We start from the raw sequence: 19,128 nt of genomic DNA, 5'->3' as shown, positions 1-19,128 counted from the left end.
CACAAAAAGCAGAGCAGACACTTGCTACATCTGAATTCAGCAAAACTCGAGATATGTTTATCTTGCAAAGACTGAATGAGCATCACGTATGAACCAATGATGAGGTTTAACTGCACCTAGTCAATGTGGAGAAAAGTTTTTATTGTGTTGGCTGTTGGGCTTATAAACATTTGGCTGCATTATTGTCGTAACTTCACTAAGCATGTGCATATACAGCCAAGTAGAGGCTCATTCTCAACTGGATTACTGCAACTTAAAGCAAACCCAAGTTAATAGTTTTACTCCATTTTAAAATCTGTAGATCCATTCATGCCATTGCACTGTATGTTAAGTGTTGGAAGGAATACAAAATGTCAACTGTTTCGACAGCTGACACTGGCACAGTACCATTTCCTCACTCCTATTCAGAAATTTGATTTTAAAATACTGGGGATAAGCATCATATTTGGTACTAATCTAAATACAAATCCATTTTAACAAAGCAAACAGCTACATAGGCATTTGCAAAAGGATATCTCCACATAGATGTAAAGAAGGTAGATTTCAATAGTTGTCATTTTATGTGATTTATTACTTCCTTTTCTCAATAATTGAGTGACTTCTTCTAAATCCACAGCTGTGTCATGAGGGTTGTTGTATGTCTGATGCGTGGCAGTACTAACACTAGATGTGCATCTGAATCACTGGCAGCTTTGTAGGAGAGCGTATCGTCTAAATGCTACAATGAGGCTTCACTGCTTAATAACTAAAGCTGTTAAATTTGAACATCTGATTATGGACTATACAAATCAAAACCTACATTGATCCAAAGACCCTCCCTTAGAAAAGACGTTAACAAGTATTAACCATGCAACATGTTCTCCAAAGAATGATACTACAGCTGTAACATTTAGTAAATATTGACTTTTACTCATTAAAATATATCAGAGGCTCGTCCTAGAAAAATACTCTACTCTGTTTACAAAACTGTACTCGGTTGTTTGCCTTGATGCCTGTCAGTGTGTCAAATGATCAAGCATTATAGAGTACCACAGATATGCAATAACAAAGAAAGAATGTCTTTGACCAGATGGTATTCACAATTTGGAAATATTCCAAATATATGAATGAACATCAGGAGAAAAATAATTTTCAGTAAATGTAACCAGTTCAACTCAAAAAAGTCTCAGCAGTCAATGTAGATAATTATTTGCAGTCATTTATTCTGTTGTTTGTCAATTTGTCCCAGTCAAATATTGACACCAGCTGCTTCTTGCACCATGTCTCATGTCATCATGCACCTGTCTTTGCACCACATGTTAATGTAGTTGTGCACATTGCCTCGCTTTCTAGCTTATATCCTCACAGCTTTATCAGTTTGGTTAGGTTGGTAGAAAATAATTTTAAAATAGAATTAAACTACATTTAAGAATGAGGGTATTAGGATTCCATTTAATTGAATGCAGTTACTATGCATGATTTATGATGATGTTTACACTACAATAATATTTAAGCAGTTGGAGACCATGGGCTAGATTTAGCGGCCTCATTCGCCATGGGCGCAAATCCCATTCTGGCTGCTAAATCTCATGGGACAGCCAAAACGAGATTTGTGCAGTCAGATCTTAGTTAGAGATCGTCTCTGCCCCCATGCCAGTGCCATGTTTGGCAAGAACCTTAGTTCCATGAAGAACATGGATAACATTGAACATTAGTTTTGGGGGGAGGATGGGATTGTTGTTATTGATATGGGCTGTGTGTATTAAGGGTGACTATGGGTGATTCCTGATTCCTTTTTGTCACTTGTTTATGTAAACATGCGGGCTAATTTTTGGGGTTTGGTGGGAGGATGGGATTGTTGTTATTGATATGGGGATTGACATATTTGTTACTGATTATTGTTTATTGTTGGTGGGTGTAAATTTGGGAGAAAATGTGAAAAAGGAGGCGAATAAAAAAATATTTAAAATAAATTGTACAGAGTGCTGTTTAATCAGGTGAGAAAGGTGCCCATGAAGCCAATAAGTCTCACGACTTTTCTCATCTGACCCAGTAATCTGCAATTTTTGGAAAATTCCTCCCCATATGTTTCATCACAGTATCTTGCTTTATGTGTTAATGTAGGCAGCGGCAGTTAGAGGATATATTAGTCATTGCAAAGCAGTTCCATGAGACCGTGGAGCCCTTGAATGAGTGGTTGACCAGTAAGGAGAAGAAATTGGCCAACTCTGAACCTGTAGGAACTCAAACTGCTAAAATCCAGCAACAAATTACCCGCCATAAGGTAAGTGGCATAATTCTAAGGTACATCTTCATTTGTGGTATCGTACTGGTTTAGCTGTAAATGTTGTAAATTGATGACATTTTCAGACTTTATTTTCTTGTTGTCATATTAAAACATGCAAGTTTTACGTATTCTAATGTTCACAATGCATCAGCCCTAGCTGTTCTACTGAAGCCATGTATGGACTTTATAATTGCAAAATATTCTCACTTTGCCGTTGCTTCACCATTTTTAAAAAGAGCAACAATCTTTCAGGAAAAGGGAATTAACTTTCAGGAAAAGGGAAGTACCTTGAGTATAAATCCATATTTGTCTGGAATGATTTACAGAAATGTACAAGAGTCCACTTTGGTTTTGGGTAAATGAATTGTTGGGATGAAAATATAACACAACCACCTTTTTGTTCCCCCTCCCCCACCCTAACAACACTTGTCAAATGCTGTGATGGTATGAGAAAGAAAAACAAGCTCCTTTTGTTTGGACTGGGAAGAGTTCAGACTTTTTATTTCTGTTTTTTTAATGGATGACAAGGAAACACTAGAAAGAGAAGATAAGCTGGGAGTAAGCCAAGTTTTCACAATGCCATTCAATTGAAAGCAGAATTACTACTTTTGTTGGGGGCAGGCCAGGATCTGGTTCGTTGATTTGAACTAACATGAGATCCAATTGGATTTAGCCCTAGCAAGAAGATTTTTGCATGTACGTGTATCACTCATTCGCATTCTTACCCAAACAGTTCAAATTCAAAAAACCATCTGCTGTGTCTCAATCACTTCCTCATTTTCTCTACTCTTAATGCATTGAGTTTTTGCTGGGGTAAGGTTCCACAGGCACATTTCAATGCCTCACCCAGGTGGCTTTTATTCCTCTGTTGGAGTGGATGGAAATCAATTTCAGCAGGTTACACTACCTGTCCTTGCTCAAAACCCATGCATGTGAACTTCAAACAAGATTCGCTATTGAGGGTTAGAACTCTGGTTGATTTCTTTCTACCTGACCCAAGAGTCACATTGTTGTACTAGCTGAGGCTAACTAACTCCTAGCATAAAACCAAAAACTTCCTGATTTGTTTGGCTCAGTCACTCACCAGATAACCAACTCATTGAAGAACTTGTTTGAGACTGTAATTACATTCTTAATTATTGCAACTCTGCTGTGCGAATTGAATGCACTCGGATGAAGAGAAAGAGTGCTGTTCTGCATTTATGGTGAGCTTTGCAAACTATAAAGAACTTCTAAAGATCAGCTATCTATGTTTTCTTGCCACATGTTGGTTATTAATGAACAGTATCCATGGGGATGTTAGAGAAATACACAGCTCTAGGCTGCTTCTGTCAAATTAAGCATAAACGATAATGGTTGAAGGCATCGGGAGAGACATAAAGGTGTGAATAAACTTTTTTAGTAGCATTCAGTTATGTCACCTTTAGAACATCGGTGAAAATCCTGCCACCAAATTAATGGAATTAAAATGCCCTGACTTTAGTTAAAAATAACCTGTTGGCCAATCTTAACTCCGTTCTTAATGATTGCAGAATTGGTTGTGTTTATGTATTATATATGTTTTTAATTATGTTGTTAATGTAGAAATGTTGCATGCAAAAAACAGTATCAAAGTGTTCAGATGTTTTCTGTGTTACTATATTGCGAAGAATTAGCTTTGCAGATGTTTTCTTTCTTTCTTGCATCCAGGCAGGTCATTTGTTATTATGTTTGCATTTGGCTTCAAAACAAAGAAGAAAATGTTTTTGAAGTTGTATCAAGATTTTTTCCTGTTGGCCAGTTTGCCATAATTTTGGCCCAGACTCTCTCTTTAAGCTACACTAACCATAATCCTTTGTTAAACTTGTATTCAGCTCAGAAAATAACTAATTTCATTTCTGGATAAAGCTGGCCATTGCAGATTTAAGGCCGATGTTTCCTCCACTAGATCATGTATGAAAGGTATTTGATCTAGATTAAAGATGTCCCCCAGTTCCTTCTTGGTATTTTTTTCTCCTCCCACTTTTTATAACTCCCCAGAAAGTTAAACTTTCAACATAGCAAAAGTGCATTTTTTTGTTGACGTTTATTTTGATGCATCAGTTTCTCCTATTTTCTTTTGAAAATTTTCATTTCATAATCCGGTTTTCATTATGCTATAATTTTATCCTTGGTTCAGGCCTTAGAGGACGACATCACAAACCAAAGTCACAACATCCAACAGGCAGTCAGTGTCGGCCAGTTTCTCATGACGTTGAGCGCAAAACCAGACCAGGAGATGGTAGAGGACAAATTGGAGTCTATCCAGACTCAATATAGGGAGATTGGGGACAGGTGCAGCCGAAAGGCAGCCCTGCTCCAGCAAGCCCTTGCCAATGCCAAGATCTTTGGAGAGGAGGAGGTGGAGGTGTTGAATTGGCTGGCTGACGTTCAGGACAAGCTCAGTCTGGTGACCATCAAAGATTACAAATCTGAAATCCTGCATAAACAACACACAGAGCAGCTGGTATTTCATTTATTTTTTGTAAAGTTTTTCTTCTGTTGCATTAATTTAGTTAATTTACTCCATACTTCACAAATTTTCTGTTTAGTTAATTTACCTTCATTTTGAGTTTAATAATTTAATTTTTATGTTGTTTCAGTTATAATTTCTTTGACTCAATTTAAGTATTTGGTTCAATATTATCTTCAAAAAACATAAAGGTTTAAATTAAAGTAACTTCCCTCTACCTATCTTGCTAAGATCAAGCTATTTTTTTAAATCCTTAAAAATTATGCTTTGCATGTTAAAATGCTGAATATCTATCTGCCTTTGGTTATACTGTTGCATTTGTTATTCCTCTTCAGGTTTCCCTGTTTGTCTTGACCTTTGCATTGCTAATAAATATTTTAAAATAGCATAATGTAGACTAAAATATAAAATCAGATTTATGCAGCCAAAAATTTATGCATATGAGATAGAGACTATAAAGCTTCAACAATGGTGCCTCCTTAGTCCGTTTTATTGGATTTAAATAGGAATATTACAGTTCGAAGTTAATTCTCCTTTGATCATATTTTGGCTGTTTAGTTGTTGCATTCGAAAGACCAGAATAAACATGTTTACCAATCTAAGGTAAGGATGTAAACACATTTGGATAATAATTGAGTGCTTTATCTGTGAACCAACATAGACCTGTTGAGCTGATAGGCCAGTTTTTGTGCTGTGAACACTAACTTGATTTACAGTAAGATGCATAATATTAAATAAAAATTGACTTAATGATTTAAGACCAAGATTTGAGAAGTTAATCATCAGACATGCAGAATTTTGGTGTCACCCTGTGGGCACATGGCTTTTCAAAAAAATATATTATTTTTGGCTAATCTGCTAATTGCACTTTTTGATTTCATTTTGATCTTTTCATTTTGAGCTATTTGATTCATAGATTTAAATTTTGCATAGATGTGGCTTATAAAACAGCATAATTCATAAAACAACTTTCTTATAACCAACATAGTCTAACGTTGGCCTAAAATAATTTTGTGATATAATGAGATGTTGTAAGAACGAATTCTGAAGAGTTGCTGCTCATTTCGCAGCAATTCTCAGCACTCATCAAGGCAGCTGCTCTGTAATTTCACTTGCACTTGGCTATGATTCAGATTCCGTCCTTTTGAATCCCTTAGCATTAGAGTCATGAGAAGCAGGAATGATGTTTCCGTAGAAACCTCACCATCCTTTTATTAAGCAGCTGTGATGGTCTCTTTGTAGGCTCTGAATGATGACATTATATCCCGGAAGAAGAATGTAGATCAAGCCATTAAAAATGGACAGGCCTTACTGAAACAAACTACAGGTAAACAGTTAAGAAACACTCAAACTTTTCTGTTTTTGGTATTGATCAGCTAGGAATGTTTTAATAAGACCAGTTACTGAATTCAAGTGAGGGAAATTATACAATAAATGGCCAACGGTTTTTTTCAGTTCAAAGATATAAACTTTAATCAAGCCTTTTGATTCATTTATTCTGTGTTGCCATTGTGTTGTCATTTATTAAAGCCCAACAACCATTGTGCACAGTGCATAAAGACACCATCTGCCAGCTTCCTAGCGTCAAGAAATAAAGTTGGAACAAAGCCCAAACCTACCCTTAGTAGTGAATGAGTTAAAATGTGCACACTTTAAAAACACGTTGTTTAATATTCTGTAACAGAGTGAGAGTTAAAATTGCACCCAAGTTAAAACACCAATTGTGAGTTGGAGAACCTTTTTTTAAAAAATGAATCTCTCTATCGCATTGGGGACTGAAATCTAAGGCATTTACCCACTGCACAAATAGAACTTGTTTGTCTTGTTATTGATTGCAAGCAGACAGCCTTCTTCCAGTCTTTCTCTTGAACGAACTGCCAGATAATGTGTAACACTGACAGAAGTGACTGCTTGTATATTATTTTATTCTCTCCCTCCCTAAGCTCCTCTAATGACTAATCTGAAATTGAGGACCTTATTGCAATTGTTAGAGTCAAGAAACTCTACAATTAGTGGGCTGAAGAAAATAGATAGTGTTGATTTGTAAAGTGTTTCCAAATGTGATGAAAGAATACTACTCACAACTGCTTCTTAGACCACTCCGTGTTCGAGTCAACTTTTCAAATGCTTTCTAACTTCCATCAGTTCTCAGGTCACTTGCTGCCCTGTATTGTTTATCATAGAGTCACAGCTTTCTGTATTTAGTACCTACATATATGGTGCTTTTGTATTTGTCTGTTTCTCACAGTGCAAGCCAAGACTATATTTTGGCGTTATTAATTTATAATTCTGTTTTATCATGATTGTTATATATTACTACAGAAAATATTTTGGCATTCCCTGACCTCAATCCATGCTAATATCCTCTTGACAAAGGTTTGCACAGGGTGATCAATATTTTCCTCCCAGTCAACCTTATGTATGCTCGAGTGGTGGGAGCAGGAACCCAAGTGATCAATTTTGCTTATTTTACATCGTGAATTGATCAGTCCAGTTCAGTGGCAATCAGGCCAGTTTTGCATGCTGAAAGTGAAGCTGTGATTCTTTCACAAAACCTTTGTGATGGGCCATCATAATTATAACAGCAAGATGAGAAATTATATTGGTACAAAACGGTGCACTGCATTTTTTTTTATCACTTTCTAGTCAGTTGATATTTTTAAAAATATCTAGTCTGATGGGTTTTACCATTGCAGTCCCCACTTTTGATCATTTTACTTTGCCTTTGTAATGAATAAAAAACAAACTCCAAGGGAAGATGCAACATGGATATAATGAGAATGCATGCTATGTTGTCTGGTTTTGAGCTGCAGTAAATATGAAAATCTGGATCCCGCCCAGTGAGGGCAAGATCCAGATTGCGAGATCTCAGTTGGCCTTGCCGTGTCACAAGAGTCAGGCGTGACGAGGCCGTACAATCGAGCTCCTGAGCTGAAAATGGTGTGCATGGAGTCCAGCAAGTGAAGCAAAATCCACCAACAGGTATTTGCAGTTGTGATTTTACAGTGCTTCAAACTGGAGATTTTCCTCCTTTTTTGGCATCAACTTTTTAACAAAGAATTGTGTAGTTCATGAACTGAAAGAGAAAGTTCTGGAAAATCTCAGCAGGTCTGGCAGCACCTGTAGGGAGAGAAAAGAGTTAACCTTTTGAGTCCGATGACTCTTTGTCAAAGCTAACAGACAGAGAAAGTGGGAAATATTTATACTGTGGAGTGAGAATGAAAGATGAGTCATAGCCACAGAAACCCAGGGAAACCGGGTGCTAATGGCCACAGAAATCAAAGGGAAAGAGTGCTAATGGCAGTCCCCAGAGAGGACAAAAGATGTGAAAGGCCAAACAGCAAAGAAACTAACATCAAAGGGTGTAGATGTGGGGGAAGGGGGAAGCAAAGAGGAGAACGGGTAAGGAAATGTGGATAAGATGAGGGGGGTTAAATATATATTAAGAAAGAAAGAAATGGTAAAAGACAGTTAAAATGAAATAGAATGAAAACAAGTGGATCGAGGTGGGGTAGAGCTGATCATCTGAACTTGTTGAATTCAATGTTGAGACCGGAAGGCTGTAGCGTGCCAAACCGGAAGATCAGATGTTGTTCTTCCAGTTTGCGTTGAGCTTCACTGGAACATTACAGCAGGCCAAGGACAGACATGTGGGCATGGAAGCAGGGTATTTTGTTAAAATGGTAGTTCATGATCTGTTTTTTCTATATATACATATTCCTATTACTTTGTGTATATCTATTCAATATTTTCTTGTTTTTTTCTATTATTTTGTTTCCTCAGGTGAAGAAGTGATAATAATTCAGGAGAAATTGGATGGTATTAAAAGTCGTTATGCAGAAATTACTTCTTCCAGTTCCAGGGCACTGAAAACCATAGAGCAGGTTCTGCAGCTTGCCACAAAATTCCAGGCCTTTAATGAAGAACTGTGTGGCTGGCTTGATTTAGTGGAGGCTGAGCTTGCTGCTAGCACTCCTCAGTCACCAATTGGAGAACAGATTCCACAGGTGCATGAAAGACAGAAGGTAAGCACAAAGGCCAGGCATCTAGAGTTGGTGGAAGTGAACTGCGAAAGGAAGGAAAATGGAATAATATATTATTTTTTTTGTTCTCGTGATCTGACATATTTTGTAAAATATTGCAGACATTTATGCTTAACTGAATATTAATCGCCTATTCTTAACACTCAGGAGTTGAAGAAGGAAGTGATGGAATACCGGCTAGTTCTGGACACAATTAATGAAGTGAGCAATGCGTTGCTGGAACTGGTGCCATGGAGAGCACGGGAAGGTCTGGATCGGCAGGTGGCAGAAGCCAATGAGCGATACAAAACTGTCAGTGACACTGTAACGCACAAAGTTGAAGCAATAGATGCTGCCATTCAAAGGTCACAACAGGTAGATTTTCTCAGAAACACGCATAGATGTGTTTGTGTAATAGTTCAGTTAAGTAAGGGTGTCCAGATGTTCTATAACCAGAGTACGTGAAATTGCCCGACTTCAAAAAATTGTGGAAACAAGCCAGAACTGGAATTGTAACCTAATGTTTATAACACTAATGTCTGAAAAGCAGGGTTGTTCAAATTATAGGCCAATGAACTCTAGAAGTCTGGCTCATGAGCCCTGGAGGTCTGGCTGATGAAGTCAACACAACTCTTTTCCATTTGGCCATTGACTTCATGCTTATTGTTTTATCACATTGAAATGTTGTAGATCTGTACTTAGTGCTGTTGCCTCATGAGTGAATAAATCCTACATCACAACTCCAAATATCTGAAGATTAATGGGAGCACTGATTCAAAATTTATATATGGCACATCGGAACATTATATGCACCTAATTAGCCCACAGATATTAGATATTTGAACACTCCTGTTATAGAAGGTGTGCATTAATCAGTTGCAATGGATCGGCATTGGATAATGCCACATCTATTAGAATCTCCACTGTAAACTTATGATCAAATTCAATTCATTGTACCCTAATCCCTAGAAAACTCTTGTTATGGAGTACTGGGATCAACAATAATGAGGGACGGTAATAGTCCTATCAAACATTTCTCTCCATGTGAATAAAAGAAAACAATGGAAGAGTACTCATTTGAATCAAATGACTGATACCAGATTAGCTTTGGTGAGGGTGAGAGAATGGATTGTATATTCTCTCAGCCAAAAAGTAATTATAATGTAAAGAAATACAAGAAAGAAGAGAGAACTTTTTTAAAAAACTGCTCTACCTTTTTAGTATGACAATCAGATAATAACCTGTTTAGTGTAGATCCGACAAGCTATTCATTTTCTAAGATTATCATGAAGATATAGAGGGATACCTTCTACCATGTACAATGACAATCATGACCATGAGCTGATTTGTTGACCCCCCATATCCTCTCCATCACCAATAAGACCATAAGACATAGGAGCAGAATTAGACCACCAGCCTATCGTCTGCTCCTCCATTCATTCATGGCTGATAATTCATCCCCATTCTCCTGCCTTCTCCCCATAACCCCTTGTCCCCTTATTAATTAAGAACCTATCTATCTCTGTCTTAAAGACACTGTGATTTGGCCTCCGCAGCCTTCTGTGGCAAAGAGTTCCACAGATTCACCACCTTCTGGCTGAAGAAATTCCTCCTCATCTCTGTTTTGATGGATTGTTCATTTAGTCTGAAATTGTGTCCTCTGGTTCTAGTTTTTCCTACAAGTGGAAACATCCTCTCCACGTCCACTCTATCCAGGCCTTGCAGTATCCTGTAAGTTCAATGAGAACTTATCCTCATCCTTTTAAACTCCAACAAGTACAGACCCAGAGTCCTCAACCATTCCTTATACTGAGCTTCTTCCTTTGCGATCAGTATTCGGCATGGAATTAGTAGTCACATGGAAAAATGTGGGTTGATTAGAAAAAGCAAGCATGGATTTCAAAAGGGAAAATCATGTTCAACCAATTTGCTGGAGTTATTTGAGAAGGTAACAAAGGGTCGATGAGGGTAATGCTGTTGATGTGGTATACATGGACTTTCTAAAGATATTTGATATAGTGCCACGCTACAGACTTGTGAGAAGTTATACAGAGTGTTCTGTACAGTTTTGGGTGCCACACTACAGGAAAAATGCATTGGAGTGAGTGCAAAGGGATGGTTCCAGAGGTTAGAAACTTTGGGTACGAGGATAGATTGGAGAGGTTGGTACTGTTCATCTTGGAGCGAAGGAGGCTAAGAGGAGATTTGATAGATATTCAAAATGATGATGGGGAAACTGTTCCTGCTCGTAAAAAAGATTGATAATAAGAAGGCACTATTTTTAAAGTCATTTGCAAAAAAAGAAATTGTGATGTGAGAAAAAACTTTTTCACACAATGAATGGTTCAGGTCTGAAATGCCCTGCCTGGAATTGTGGTGGAGGCAGGTTCAATTGAGGCATTCAAGAGGGCATTAGATGATTATGTGAATAGAAACAATGTGCTGGGGTGCGGGGAATAGGCAGGGGAATGGCACAAAGTCATGATGCTTGTTTGGAGAGCCGGTGCAGACGCAATGGACAAAATTGCCTCCTGTTCCGTAATAATTCTTGATTATGGAGTATGGTGCATCTCGGCTCCTCCTCACCTCAGTCCATCCTTTGCTGAAACCCTCTTTCGGTCTTGTGGATTTTGTTACTTCCATCTTCTCCCGGCATGCTCCCCTTTAAGACAGCTCTTAAAGCCACTTCCTCACCAAGCTTTTTTACCATTTCTAATTCTCTCTTTACCCTTTCTAATTCTTATCTCTTTGGTTTTGTGCGTGTTTTTCTTGTGCCTCCGTAAAGTGCCACAGGAGGTGAAACACACTAGTTAGTATTAGTGTTGTGGTGTCACTATCCACTGCAACCTTCCCCACACCATAAGAACACATACAAAACAACTTGTTTGCCCACATAATTATTTTAAATTTGTCATTTCTGTCTGTTTGTGCACGGACATTAAGTTCGTGAAGATATATGTTGGTATGGGTTCTGTGATCATGGCATAACACTGTGTGTATAATGTGTGTGCAGAAGAGGGGAGAGTGAATGTGTGATGCATGGTGTAAAACCTCAAAAGCTGTTCCACCTTTTGTATTGCAATTTCCTTTCTTTGCTCAAAAATGGTCGGTGCAAATTATTGCTTCGCTATGATTTGCTGAATTTCAAGAATGGTATAACCAATCTAGACACTCCAAATGACCATTTCAAGTTTTCATAAGTTGGAGGATCTCCAGAATTTGACAAGTGTGATCTGATTTTTTTTTTTAAAGCTCGTATCCCAGTTTAACTCCACCTGGTTTAATTTGAAATAGCCATTTGGTAGTACAAAACTTGAGTATTGCAGAAAAAAGGGACATGTCGAAGTTTTTCACCTTGTACTCATTTGTAAACAATGATCCTCACTATGTAAAGAATTACGGCAACAACCAATTTAAGATGGTCAGTAGGGCTCGCTGTGAGGTACATTTGCATCTACTGGAAGCTGCATATATTACGACACAGGACCCTGGTAAAAATTGTTGTTTTCCCATTTATATTGGCACTTTTGCGAAGTGTCCTGATGAGAGTAAGACAAAAAGTTTCAACGTGTCCCTTTTTTTTCAGCAAAATTCGTTTCGTATTTTTCTTTTTTTCAGTTGTCCAATAGCTGGTATAATAAGATGGAATGAGTTTGAAAATTACATCGCTTATTATATCCATTGGGATGAGTATCATCATTGAAAGCAGTAGCTTATTATTTTTATAAATTTGTATATTTTTCCAATCATAATGCCAATGGTAGCCCATTTAAAATGAATGTTTTCATCAGCATTATAATCGGAAAACTCTGTTTTCGTATTGGGAAAGAAAGTGCAATTGGTGGTTGTCATGACTTAAACCTAGTGGATTGATTCTTTTCATAGTATGTTACTGTAGTGTTTGTAAAATAAAAGGCTTAACCACGATCTAACAATTATGTTTGTGGTAGATATTGTCAGCTGTATGTTTGGAGGAGTTAATAACATGAAATCCAAGGGTGGTAAGGTGGATTTTTACCAAATGTGGTTTTCTATAAAGGTCCTCCATATATTTGCACACATGAGCATGTTTCAAAACAGTCGGTCATTAGTCAGACATCAGTAATTTGTAGCCAAATATTTGTCAACCACTGCTGAATTATATATATTCTGTTTGCACTGTGATTTATATAAATTGAGTGATTTATGTGATCCTAACTCACTGACCATAAACTGGCATTCGGCACACTTCACTCAAATAACTTTTTGCCTATCAACTTAGTAACTGTTTGCCTATAAACTCAGGTGCTTTAAAGTGTGCTTCGCTTAACTTATTTGTTAGAAGTTATTTATTGTTTAACCCTTTAGGGACACTATTATTTTTGAGATGCAAAGATCATTTTAAGTTCCACTGAAGAGTATTGATAATCCTTCAATTTTCTTCTTTTTCAAGAACAATTTTACACATGATTGGTAATCTGCAGGTTAAGGCTGTTAAATAAATATAAATGGGAAACTTGGCTAGCAGGATTCTATTAAAGACATTCAATGCTCCAAGGGTTTAATCTAGCTATGTTTTACATATTCTGTGTTGTCATCACTTTCAAGAGCTTTCTTATTTTTCAGTTGCTAACTTCTCCACTAACAAACCCCTTGCTTTCCCCCTTCTGAAGAACTACATCAAATAAACTTCACTTCTGCTTTCTCCTGTGTGCTTAAAAATATTAATAGGATTGAAATAGAAACATGACGTTTTTAAAAAATTAATTTGGGGGATGTAGGTGTCGCTGGCCAGCATTTATTACCCACCCCTAGTTGTCCTTCAGAAGGTGGTGGTGAGCTGCCTTCTTGAACCGCTGCAGTCCCTAAGGTATAGTTACATCTACTTTGCTGTTAGGGAATGAATTCTAGGATTTTGCCCCAGCAACAGTGAAGAACCAGTGATGCATTTCCAAGTCAGGGTGGAGAATGACTTGGAGGATAACCTCCAGGTGGCGGGGTTCCCAGGTATCTGCTGCTCTTGACTTCGTACATGGTAGTGGGTTTGGAAGGTGCTGTCTAAGGAACTTTGGTGAGTTACTGCAGTGCATCTTGTAGATGGTGCACATGACTGCCACTGTTAGTGGTGGAGGGTTTGAATGTTTGTGGCAGGGGGAGCAATCAAACAGGCTGCTTTGTCCTGGATGATGTCGAGCTTCTTGAGTGTTGTTGACCTGCACTCATCCAGGCAAGTGGGGTGTATTCCATTACACTCCTAACTTGTGCCTTGCAGGTGGTGGACAGGCTTTGGGGAGTCAGGAAGTGAGTTACTCGCTGTAGATTCCCAGCCTGTCCTGGTATTAATATGGTGAGTCAAGTTCAGTTTCTGATCAATGGTAGCCTTAGGATGTTGATTGTGGGGGAATTCAGCGATGGTAAGCTATTGAATGTCAGTGGACAACGGCTAGATACTCTCATATAGGAGATGATCATTGCCTGGCACTTGTGTAGTATGAATGTAATTTATTACTTGTCAGCCGAAGCCTAGATATTGTCTGGAGCTTGCTGCATTTGGATATAGACTGCTTCATTATCTGAGTTGCTGAAGAATTAAACGTGGGTTCCAAAATGTGTCTTATTTTTTGCAGTATTTTAATGTGAATTTGTCATAGTGTCCCTCAGAAATGGGGGTAACATCTCGCACTACATTTTTAATGGTAATAATGGAACGTTTGGCAGCAGGGCATGGGCTATTTTGTAACGATTAAAATCCATTCAAAATGCTCAACATCTGCTGCACACTCAATCCAAATTTTGACATCTTGCAAGAAATGTTAAATAACCCTGACCCTGCATTATGTTAAACACCAGAGTTTGATTTTGCAATGTCAAATGTATCCTGAAAACAAGTTCAATCCTCTCCAATTGAACATGGATGAACATGAATCCATGTGGACAGCTGACGATGGAAAACCGCTTCCTTTTCCAACTCTTGTTTTCCCAATGAAGATTCACAAGAAAATACATTCATACTCAGATCACCGTGGGCTATTTAATGTAAATGATGAGCATGGTACAAAAAGGCATGAATATTTCAAAAAAGCTACTCATTCAGTCACTGGAGCTTTGAGGTCATAGGAGCAGGAGCAGACCATTTAACTTCTCAAGCCAATTCCACCATTCAATGCGATCCTGCTGACCTGTCATCTAATTTGCTATTCCTACATGTGCTCTTTCCTTTAATACTTCTGACCAGCTGAAATCTAGTTTTCTCCTATTTAAAATTAACTGACCCAGTTTGCAGAAGAGAGTTCCAAATTTCTGACACATTTTACACTTGGAAGTGTTTCTTAACTTCATCCCTGAAAGGCCTTTCTTTAACCTTTTTAGGCTGTGCCTGAGTCTTATATTTCCCAAACAACAGAAGTAATCTCTCTATATCTCTCTATCAGTTCCCTTTAAATTCTTGAAAAGTTCAATCAACTGACCTGTAATTTTCTATGTGTCAAGGAATTCAACCCTAACTTGTGACAGCTCCTTTTGTGATTGGAGTCCAGATAACATTCTGGAAAATTGACACTTCACTCCCTCCTAAGATATATCCTTCCTGAGGTGTGCAGTGCTAAGGCATACTGAACACACTAGTCCAGCTGTTGCCAAACTAGAGCTTCCGAGAGATAGGAAAATATAAATCTCATTAGTATTTTTGATTATTACCTGTCAATTACATTTTATTGATCTGCATACATGGACCCCGAAGACTAGATTTCCACTGCTTCTAGCTTTTCAACATTTAAAGGGTTCTCTGATCTTTACCTTTTCAGTCCAAAGTGGATGGCCTCACTTTTCTCTTTTGAAATTTGTCATAGTTTTCCCCTTGTCATAATTTAATGTATTGATATCTCTTTCTAATTTGATACTTCCATCTGCACAGCCTACAATACTGCCCATCTTTGTGCCATTGGCAAATTTGACATGTGTGTCTCTATTCTAAGTCATTAATGAATTAGGCCCCAACATAGATCTCTGTGGAATGCCACTGGTTACACCCTGCCGATTAGAGTACCTGACCCGTTATCCTCAGTCTCTGATTCTTGGCACTGAACTAATCACCGAACCAGGGCAATAATTTTCCCTCCATTCCATGAGCCTTCAACTTTAGCAAACAAAGTTCCTCATCTGTAAAATGTCTTCAGGGCAGCACGGTAGCACAAGTGAATAGCACTGTGGCTTCACGGCGTCCCAGGTTCGATTCCCCGCTGGGTCACTGTCTGAGTGGAGTTGGCACGTTCTCCCCGTGTCTGCATGGGTTTCCTCCGGGTGCTCCGGTTTACTCCCACAGTCCAACGACGTGCAGGTTAGGTGGATTGGCCATGATAAATTGCCCTTTATGACCAAAAAGGTTAGTCAGGGTTATTGGGTCACGGGGATAGGGTGGAATTGAGGGCTTAAGTGGGTCGGTGCAAACTTGATGGGCCAAATGGCCTCCTTCTGCACTGCATGTTCTATGTTCGATGTTCTGGAAATCATAAATGACATCTGTTGACATTGCCCTGTCCACCCCATCGAAGAAATTCAGTCAGGCTCTTCAGCCATGCCGACTCCATTCTCCGAGTAATATTTCTGGGGAACACACTCTCCATAAAAACATTTAATTTGAACTCCATTAGCAAGTAGATTGAATAAATAACATTGGGACCAGGACTAGAGATTTCACGGATGAGCCTGGATAAGAATAATTAAATCACTTCAGTGTACAGCAGATTTTGAACTCCTTGGACCTTGCAATGTAATGAAGTTGAACAGAGGGAAGAATAGTTGATATAATTTGATGAATAAATATTGTACAGTTTTATTTAACTATTTTTGAGGGAATTTGGAGAAATTTTAATGAAGCTTCCCTCATAACAAGTGCTCAGTGGAGTTACGTTGCTTATGAAATGTGGAGTGAACTGGCTGAATCTGCCAAAATTGAGTTTTATCATCCTGTGGTGGAAATCAATTTCTGATGTTCGGATTTGCACTTTTAATTAAACTCGTATGGATAAGTGGTAGCCTTTGTTTGATTAACTGAAGCACAATGCCATGAGTTACCCTCTTGATGATCGACATCTTAGCTAGAGCAATACATTAGTTAAGAAGCTATAATTATGGAAATAGACTTAAATATTGGGGCCATTTCCATTGAAGAAAAAAGACAAGGGAGAGGCTTAATGAAGATTTTTCAAAGTTGTGAATGTTTTGATAGAATAGGTAAAGGCCTCACTAAAATCGAGAAAGGAAGGTAGAAGGTATTACTTTACACGGATAGGTGTCAGGGTATGGAATGCTTTACAAAATGAAATACCAATAATCGAGACAGATTAAAATATAAAGATAATACTGATTGCATTATTTGCTGAATCCAGTATATTCTTGAGACCCAGAAAAGTCTTGTTTAAAAGGTTGCTACATGGGAGATGGTTAAATTCTTGGAGAATGTTTAGTGTTGCTGAATGTTCTTTTCTCTGTTCTTTCCTGCTTGTTCCTCACTGGATACAAAATCACACCTTGTTGGCAATGTCAACATTTAATACAATAAAATGTCATTCAAATGTGTTTTATTAAACAGGTTTTGAGTGCCAGTAAATATATTCTTCTGATCTGCAATTCAAAACAGTTGGTGTCAGTATACAAAAAACATTTTGAATTTCCAGATTTAATGTTTAATAAAAAATTTGCATTATTTTTTCTAAAATTAAAAAAAAAACAAAAGTTGCTAAATGTAATTATCCTTCACTGCATCTAATTGAAGTAAATTGAACAAAATCTAGCACTGTATTTCTGTGCATTACAACTGAACATGGTCATGATTTAACACACTGCTGCTGTGGACCTTGTGCACTGTTAAGAATTTTTCGAGTTTGAGAGTCAGAGTGGCTTTACTCATTGATTTTTCTGGCACCACCTGTGTTCCGATTGCAGCTCCGCTTCGTTTCTGTCATGTGTTTTTGTCTACAGCTGTGTGTCTGCTTTGTTTCCTTAATGTTCCGTGCTGCTTCTCCTTTCTGCTAGTATGAGCAGTCCGCTGACTCCGAGCTCACCTGGGTGGCAGAAACCACACGAAAGTTGACAGCCTTAGGCCTGATAAGGCTGGAACAGGATCAGACAACAGCTCAACTACAGGTGCAGAAGGTAGGAATGATGTGTGCAAAATGGTGAAGTACTCGTATCCGATTTCCATTAATACGAGTGTCCTTAACAAATACTGCACTTCATTATGCACAAAATATTTGTTCCATATTATGTATGCATGTCACAGGCAATTTTGTTTGTTGCATGTCCCATACTAAATCTTCTGAAAAGAGTTTTTATGTTGGTCACTTTTCTTCCCTCATAATTAGTTTTCTCTCATCTGATTTTCTGCTCTAGTCAGCAGTCCTAATTCGAGAGTGTGTGTGGAAAGCTATGGCAGCTATGGGAAACCATAGTTTCTTGACCAAGTCAAAAAGAAACATCCAGAAAATATTAGAGATTATAAAGGAGAAAAGAATTGTGTAACAAATCACCTCTGCTAATATAGTTTAATTCCTTCCATTTCATTCACAGCTCCCAAATAGTAGTAGTTACTCTTTTCTTTCCCACTTTTGCGATTCGGCTCAATACAAAAAACAAGTGAGTGGAGGAAAAGGGCATGAATAGTTGGAGATTGTCTCCCAATTCAGTTTAGCTGAAATCTGTAATGGATAGTGAAGCTATCTTCCATTAATGAGCTTCAGTGCCGCATTCGACGGAGGATTAAAGATTAGGATTCAACCTAAAATCAGATTCTGCAGGTGTAATTTAAGATAGCATAATCATGTGCCTTTATTATTTGTGGATATGTCAGTTGGCAGACCATGAACAATTTATTTTTTTCCCTTTATCCCTCCATAATGTACAAATATATTAGCAATGCTCACAGGGCAGTTAATGTGTTATGGATAGGAGATGGTTGTAAACTGCTGACATTTTTTAGCTTTTGGACAAAATGAGCTCATCAAAGTCTTATGTGTGTCCAGTGGGAGTTTGAATTTTCTTTTACATAATTAAATTCAGCTTTGGGTGCTTATACCTGTATTGTAATAGGTTTTATATAATGGACTGATGTCTGAAGTTTATTTTAAATATAAAGTCATTTATAAACAAGTTTCCCTCTTGTTGACCCAAAATAGACATTGATTAATGCTGAAATTCACATAAATTTCCATGCAAATAAAATGTACAATCTTCTGGTTGTCCTAAACTTCTGATTTATTTCTATTATTGTAACTCAGGTTCACTCATCCATTACTTTGTGCCTATCAAGTTAACATAAAATAAATATTAGTTCTGATCTGTGTTGAGGTTGGAAACTAGATAATTATACACCA

At 37.8% G+C, this 19,128-nt stretch overlaps 1 protein-coding gene across 5 annotated transcripts in view; it reads left to right on the top strand.

Moving 5' to 3' along the window:
* The window catches only part of macf1a (microtubule actin crosslinking factor 1a), an 837,043-nt gene that overhangs the window by 717,150 nt on the left and 100,765 nt on the right, over positions 1 to 19,128 (top strand). For 4 of the 5 annotated variants that reach the window (XM_038800586.1, XM_038800561.1, XM_038800568.1 and 1 more), the window contains 6 exons: positions 2,104 to 2,263; positions 4,425 to 4,751; positions 6,000 to 6,084; positions 8,541 to 8,782; positions 8,948 to 9,154; positions 17,792 to 17,911. In XM_038800586.1, the coding sequence (XP_038656514.1) occupies positions 2,104 to 2,263; positions 4,425 to 4,751; positions 6,000 to 6,084; positions 8,541 to 8,782; positions 8,948 to 9,154; positions 17,792 to 17,911 (1,141 nt within the window). The remainder of the gene's footprint in view (positions 1 to 2,103; positions 2,264 to 4,424; positions 4,752 to 5,999; positions 6,085 to 8,540; positions 8,783 to 8,947; positions 9,155 to 17,791; positions 17,912 to 19,128) is intronic. The other variant, XM_038800577.1, reaches the window with a different exon arrangement.

The sequence above is a fragment of the Scyliorhinus canicula genome, chromosome 1 (assembly GCF_902713615.1).
Source record: "Scyliorhinus canicula chromosome 1, sScyCan1.1, whole genome shotgun sequence".
In the NCBI taxonomy this organism is placed as follows: domain Eukaryota; kingdom Metazoa; phylum Chordata; class Chondrichthyes; order Carcharhiniformes; family Scyliorhinidae; genus Scyliorhinus; species Scyliorhinus canicula.
Note: the sequence above shows the minus strand (reverse complement) of the source record. Positions and strands in the feature narration are given on the sequence as shown.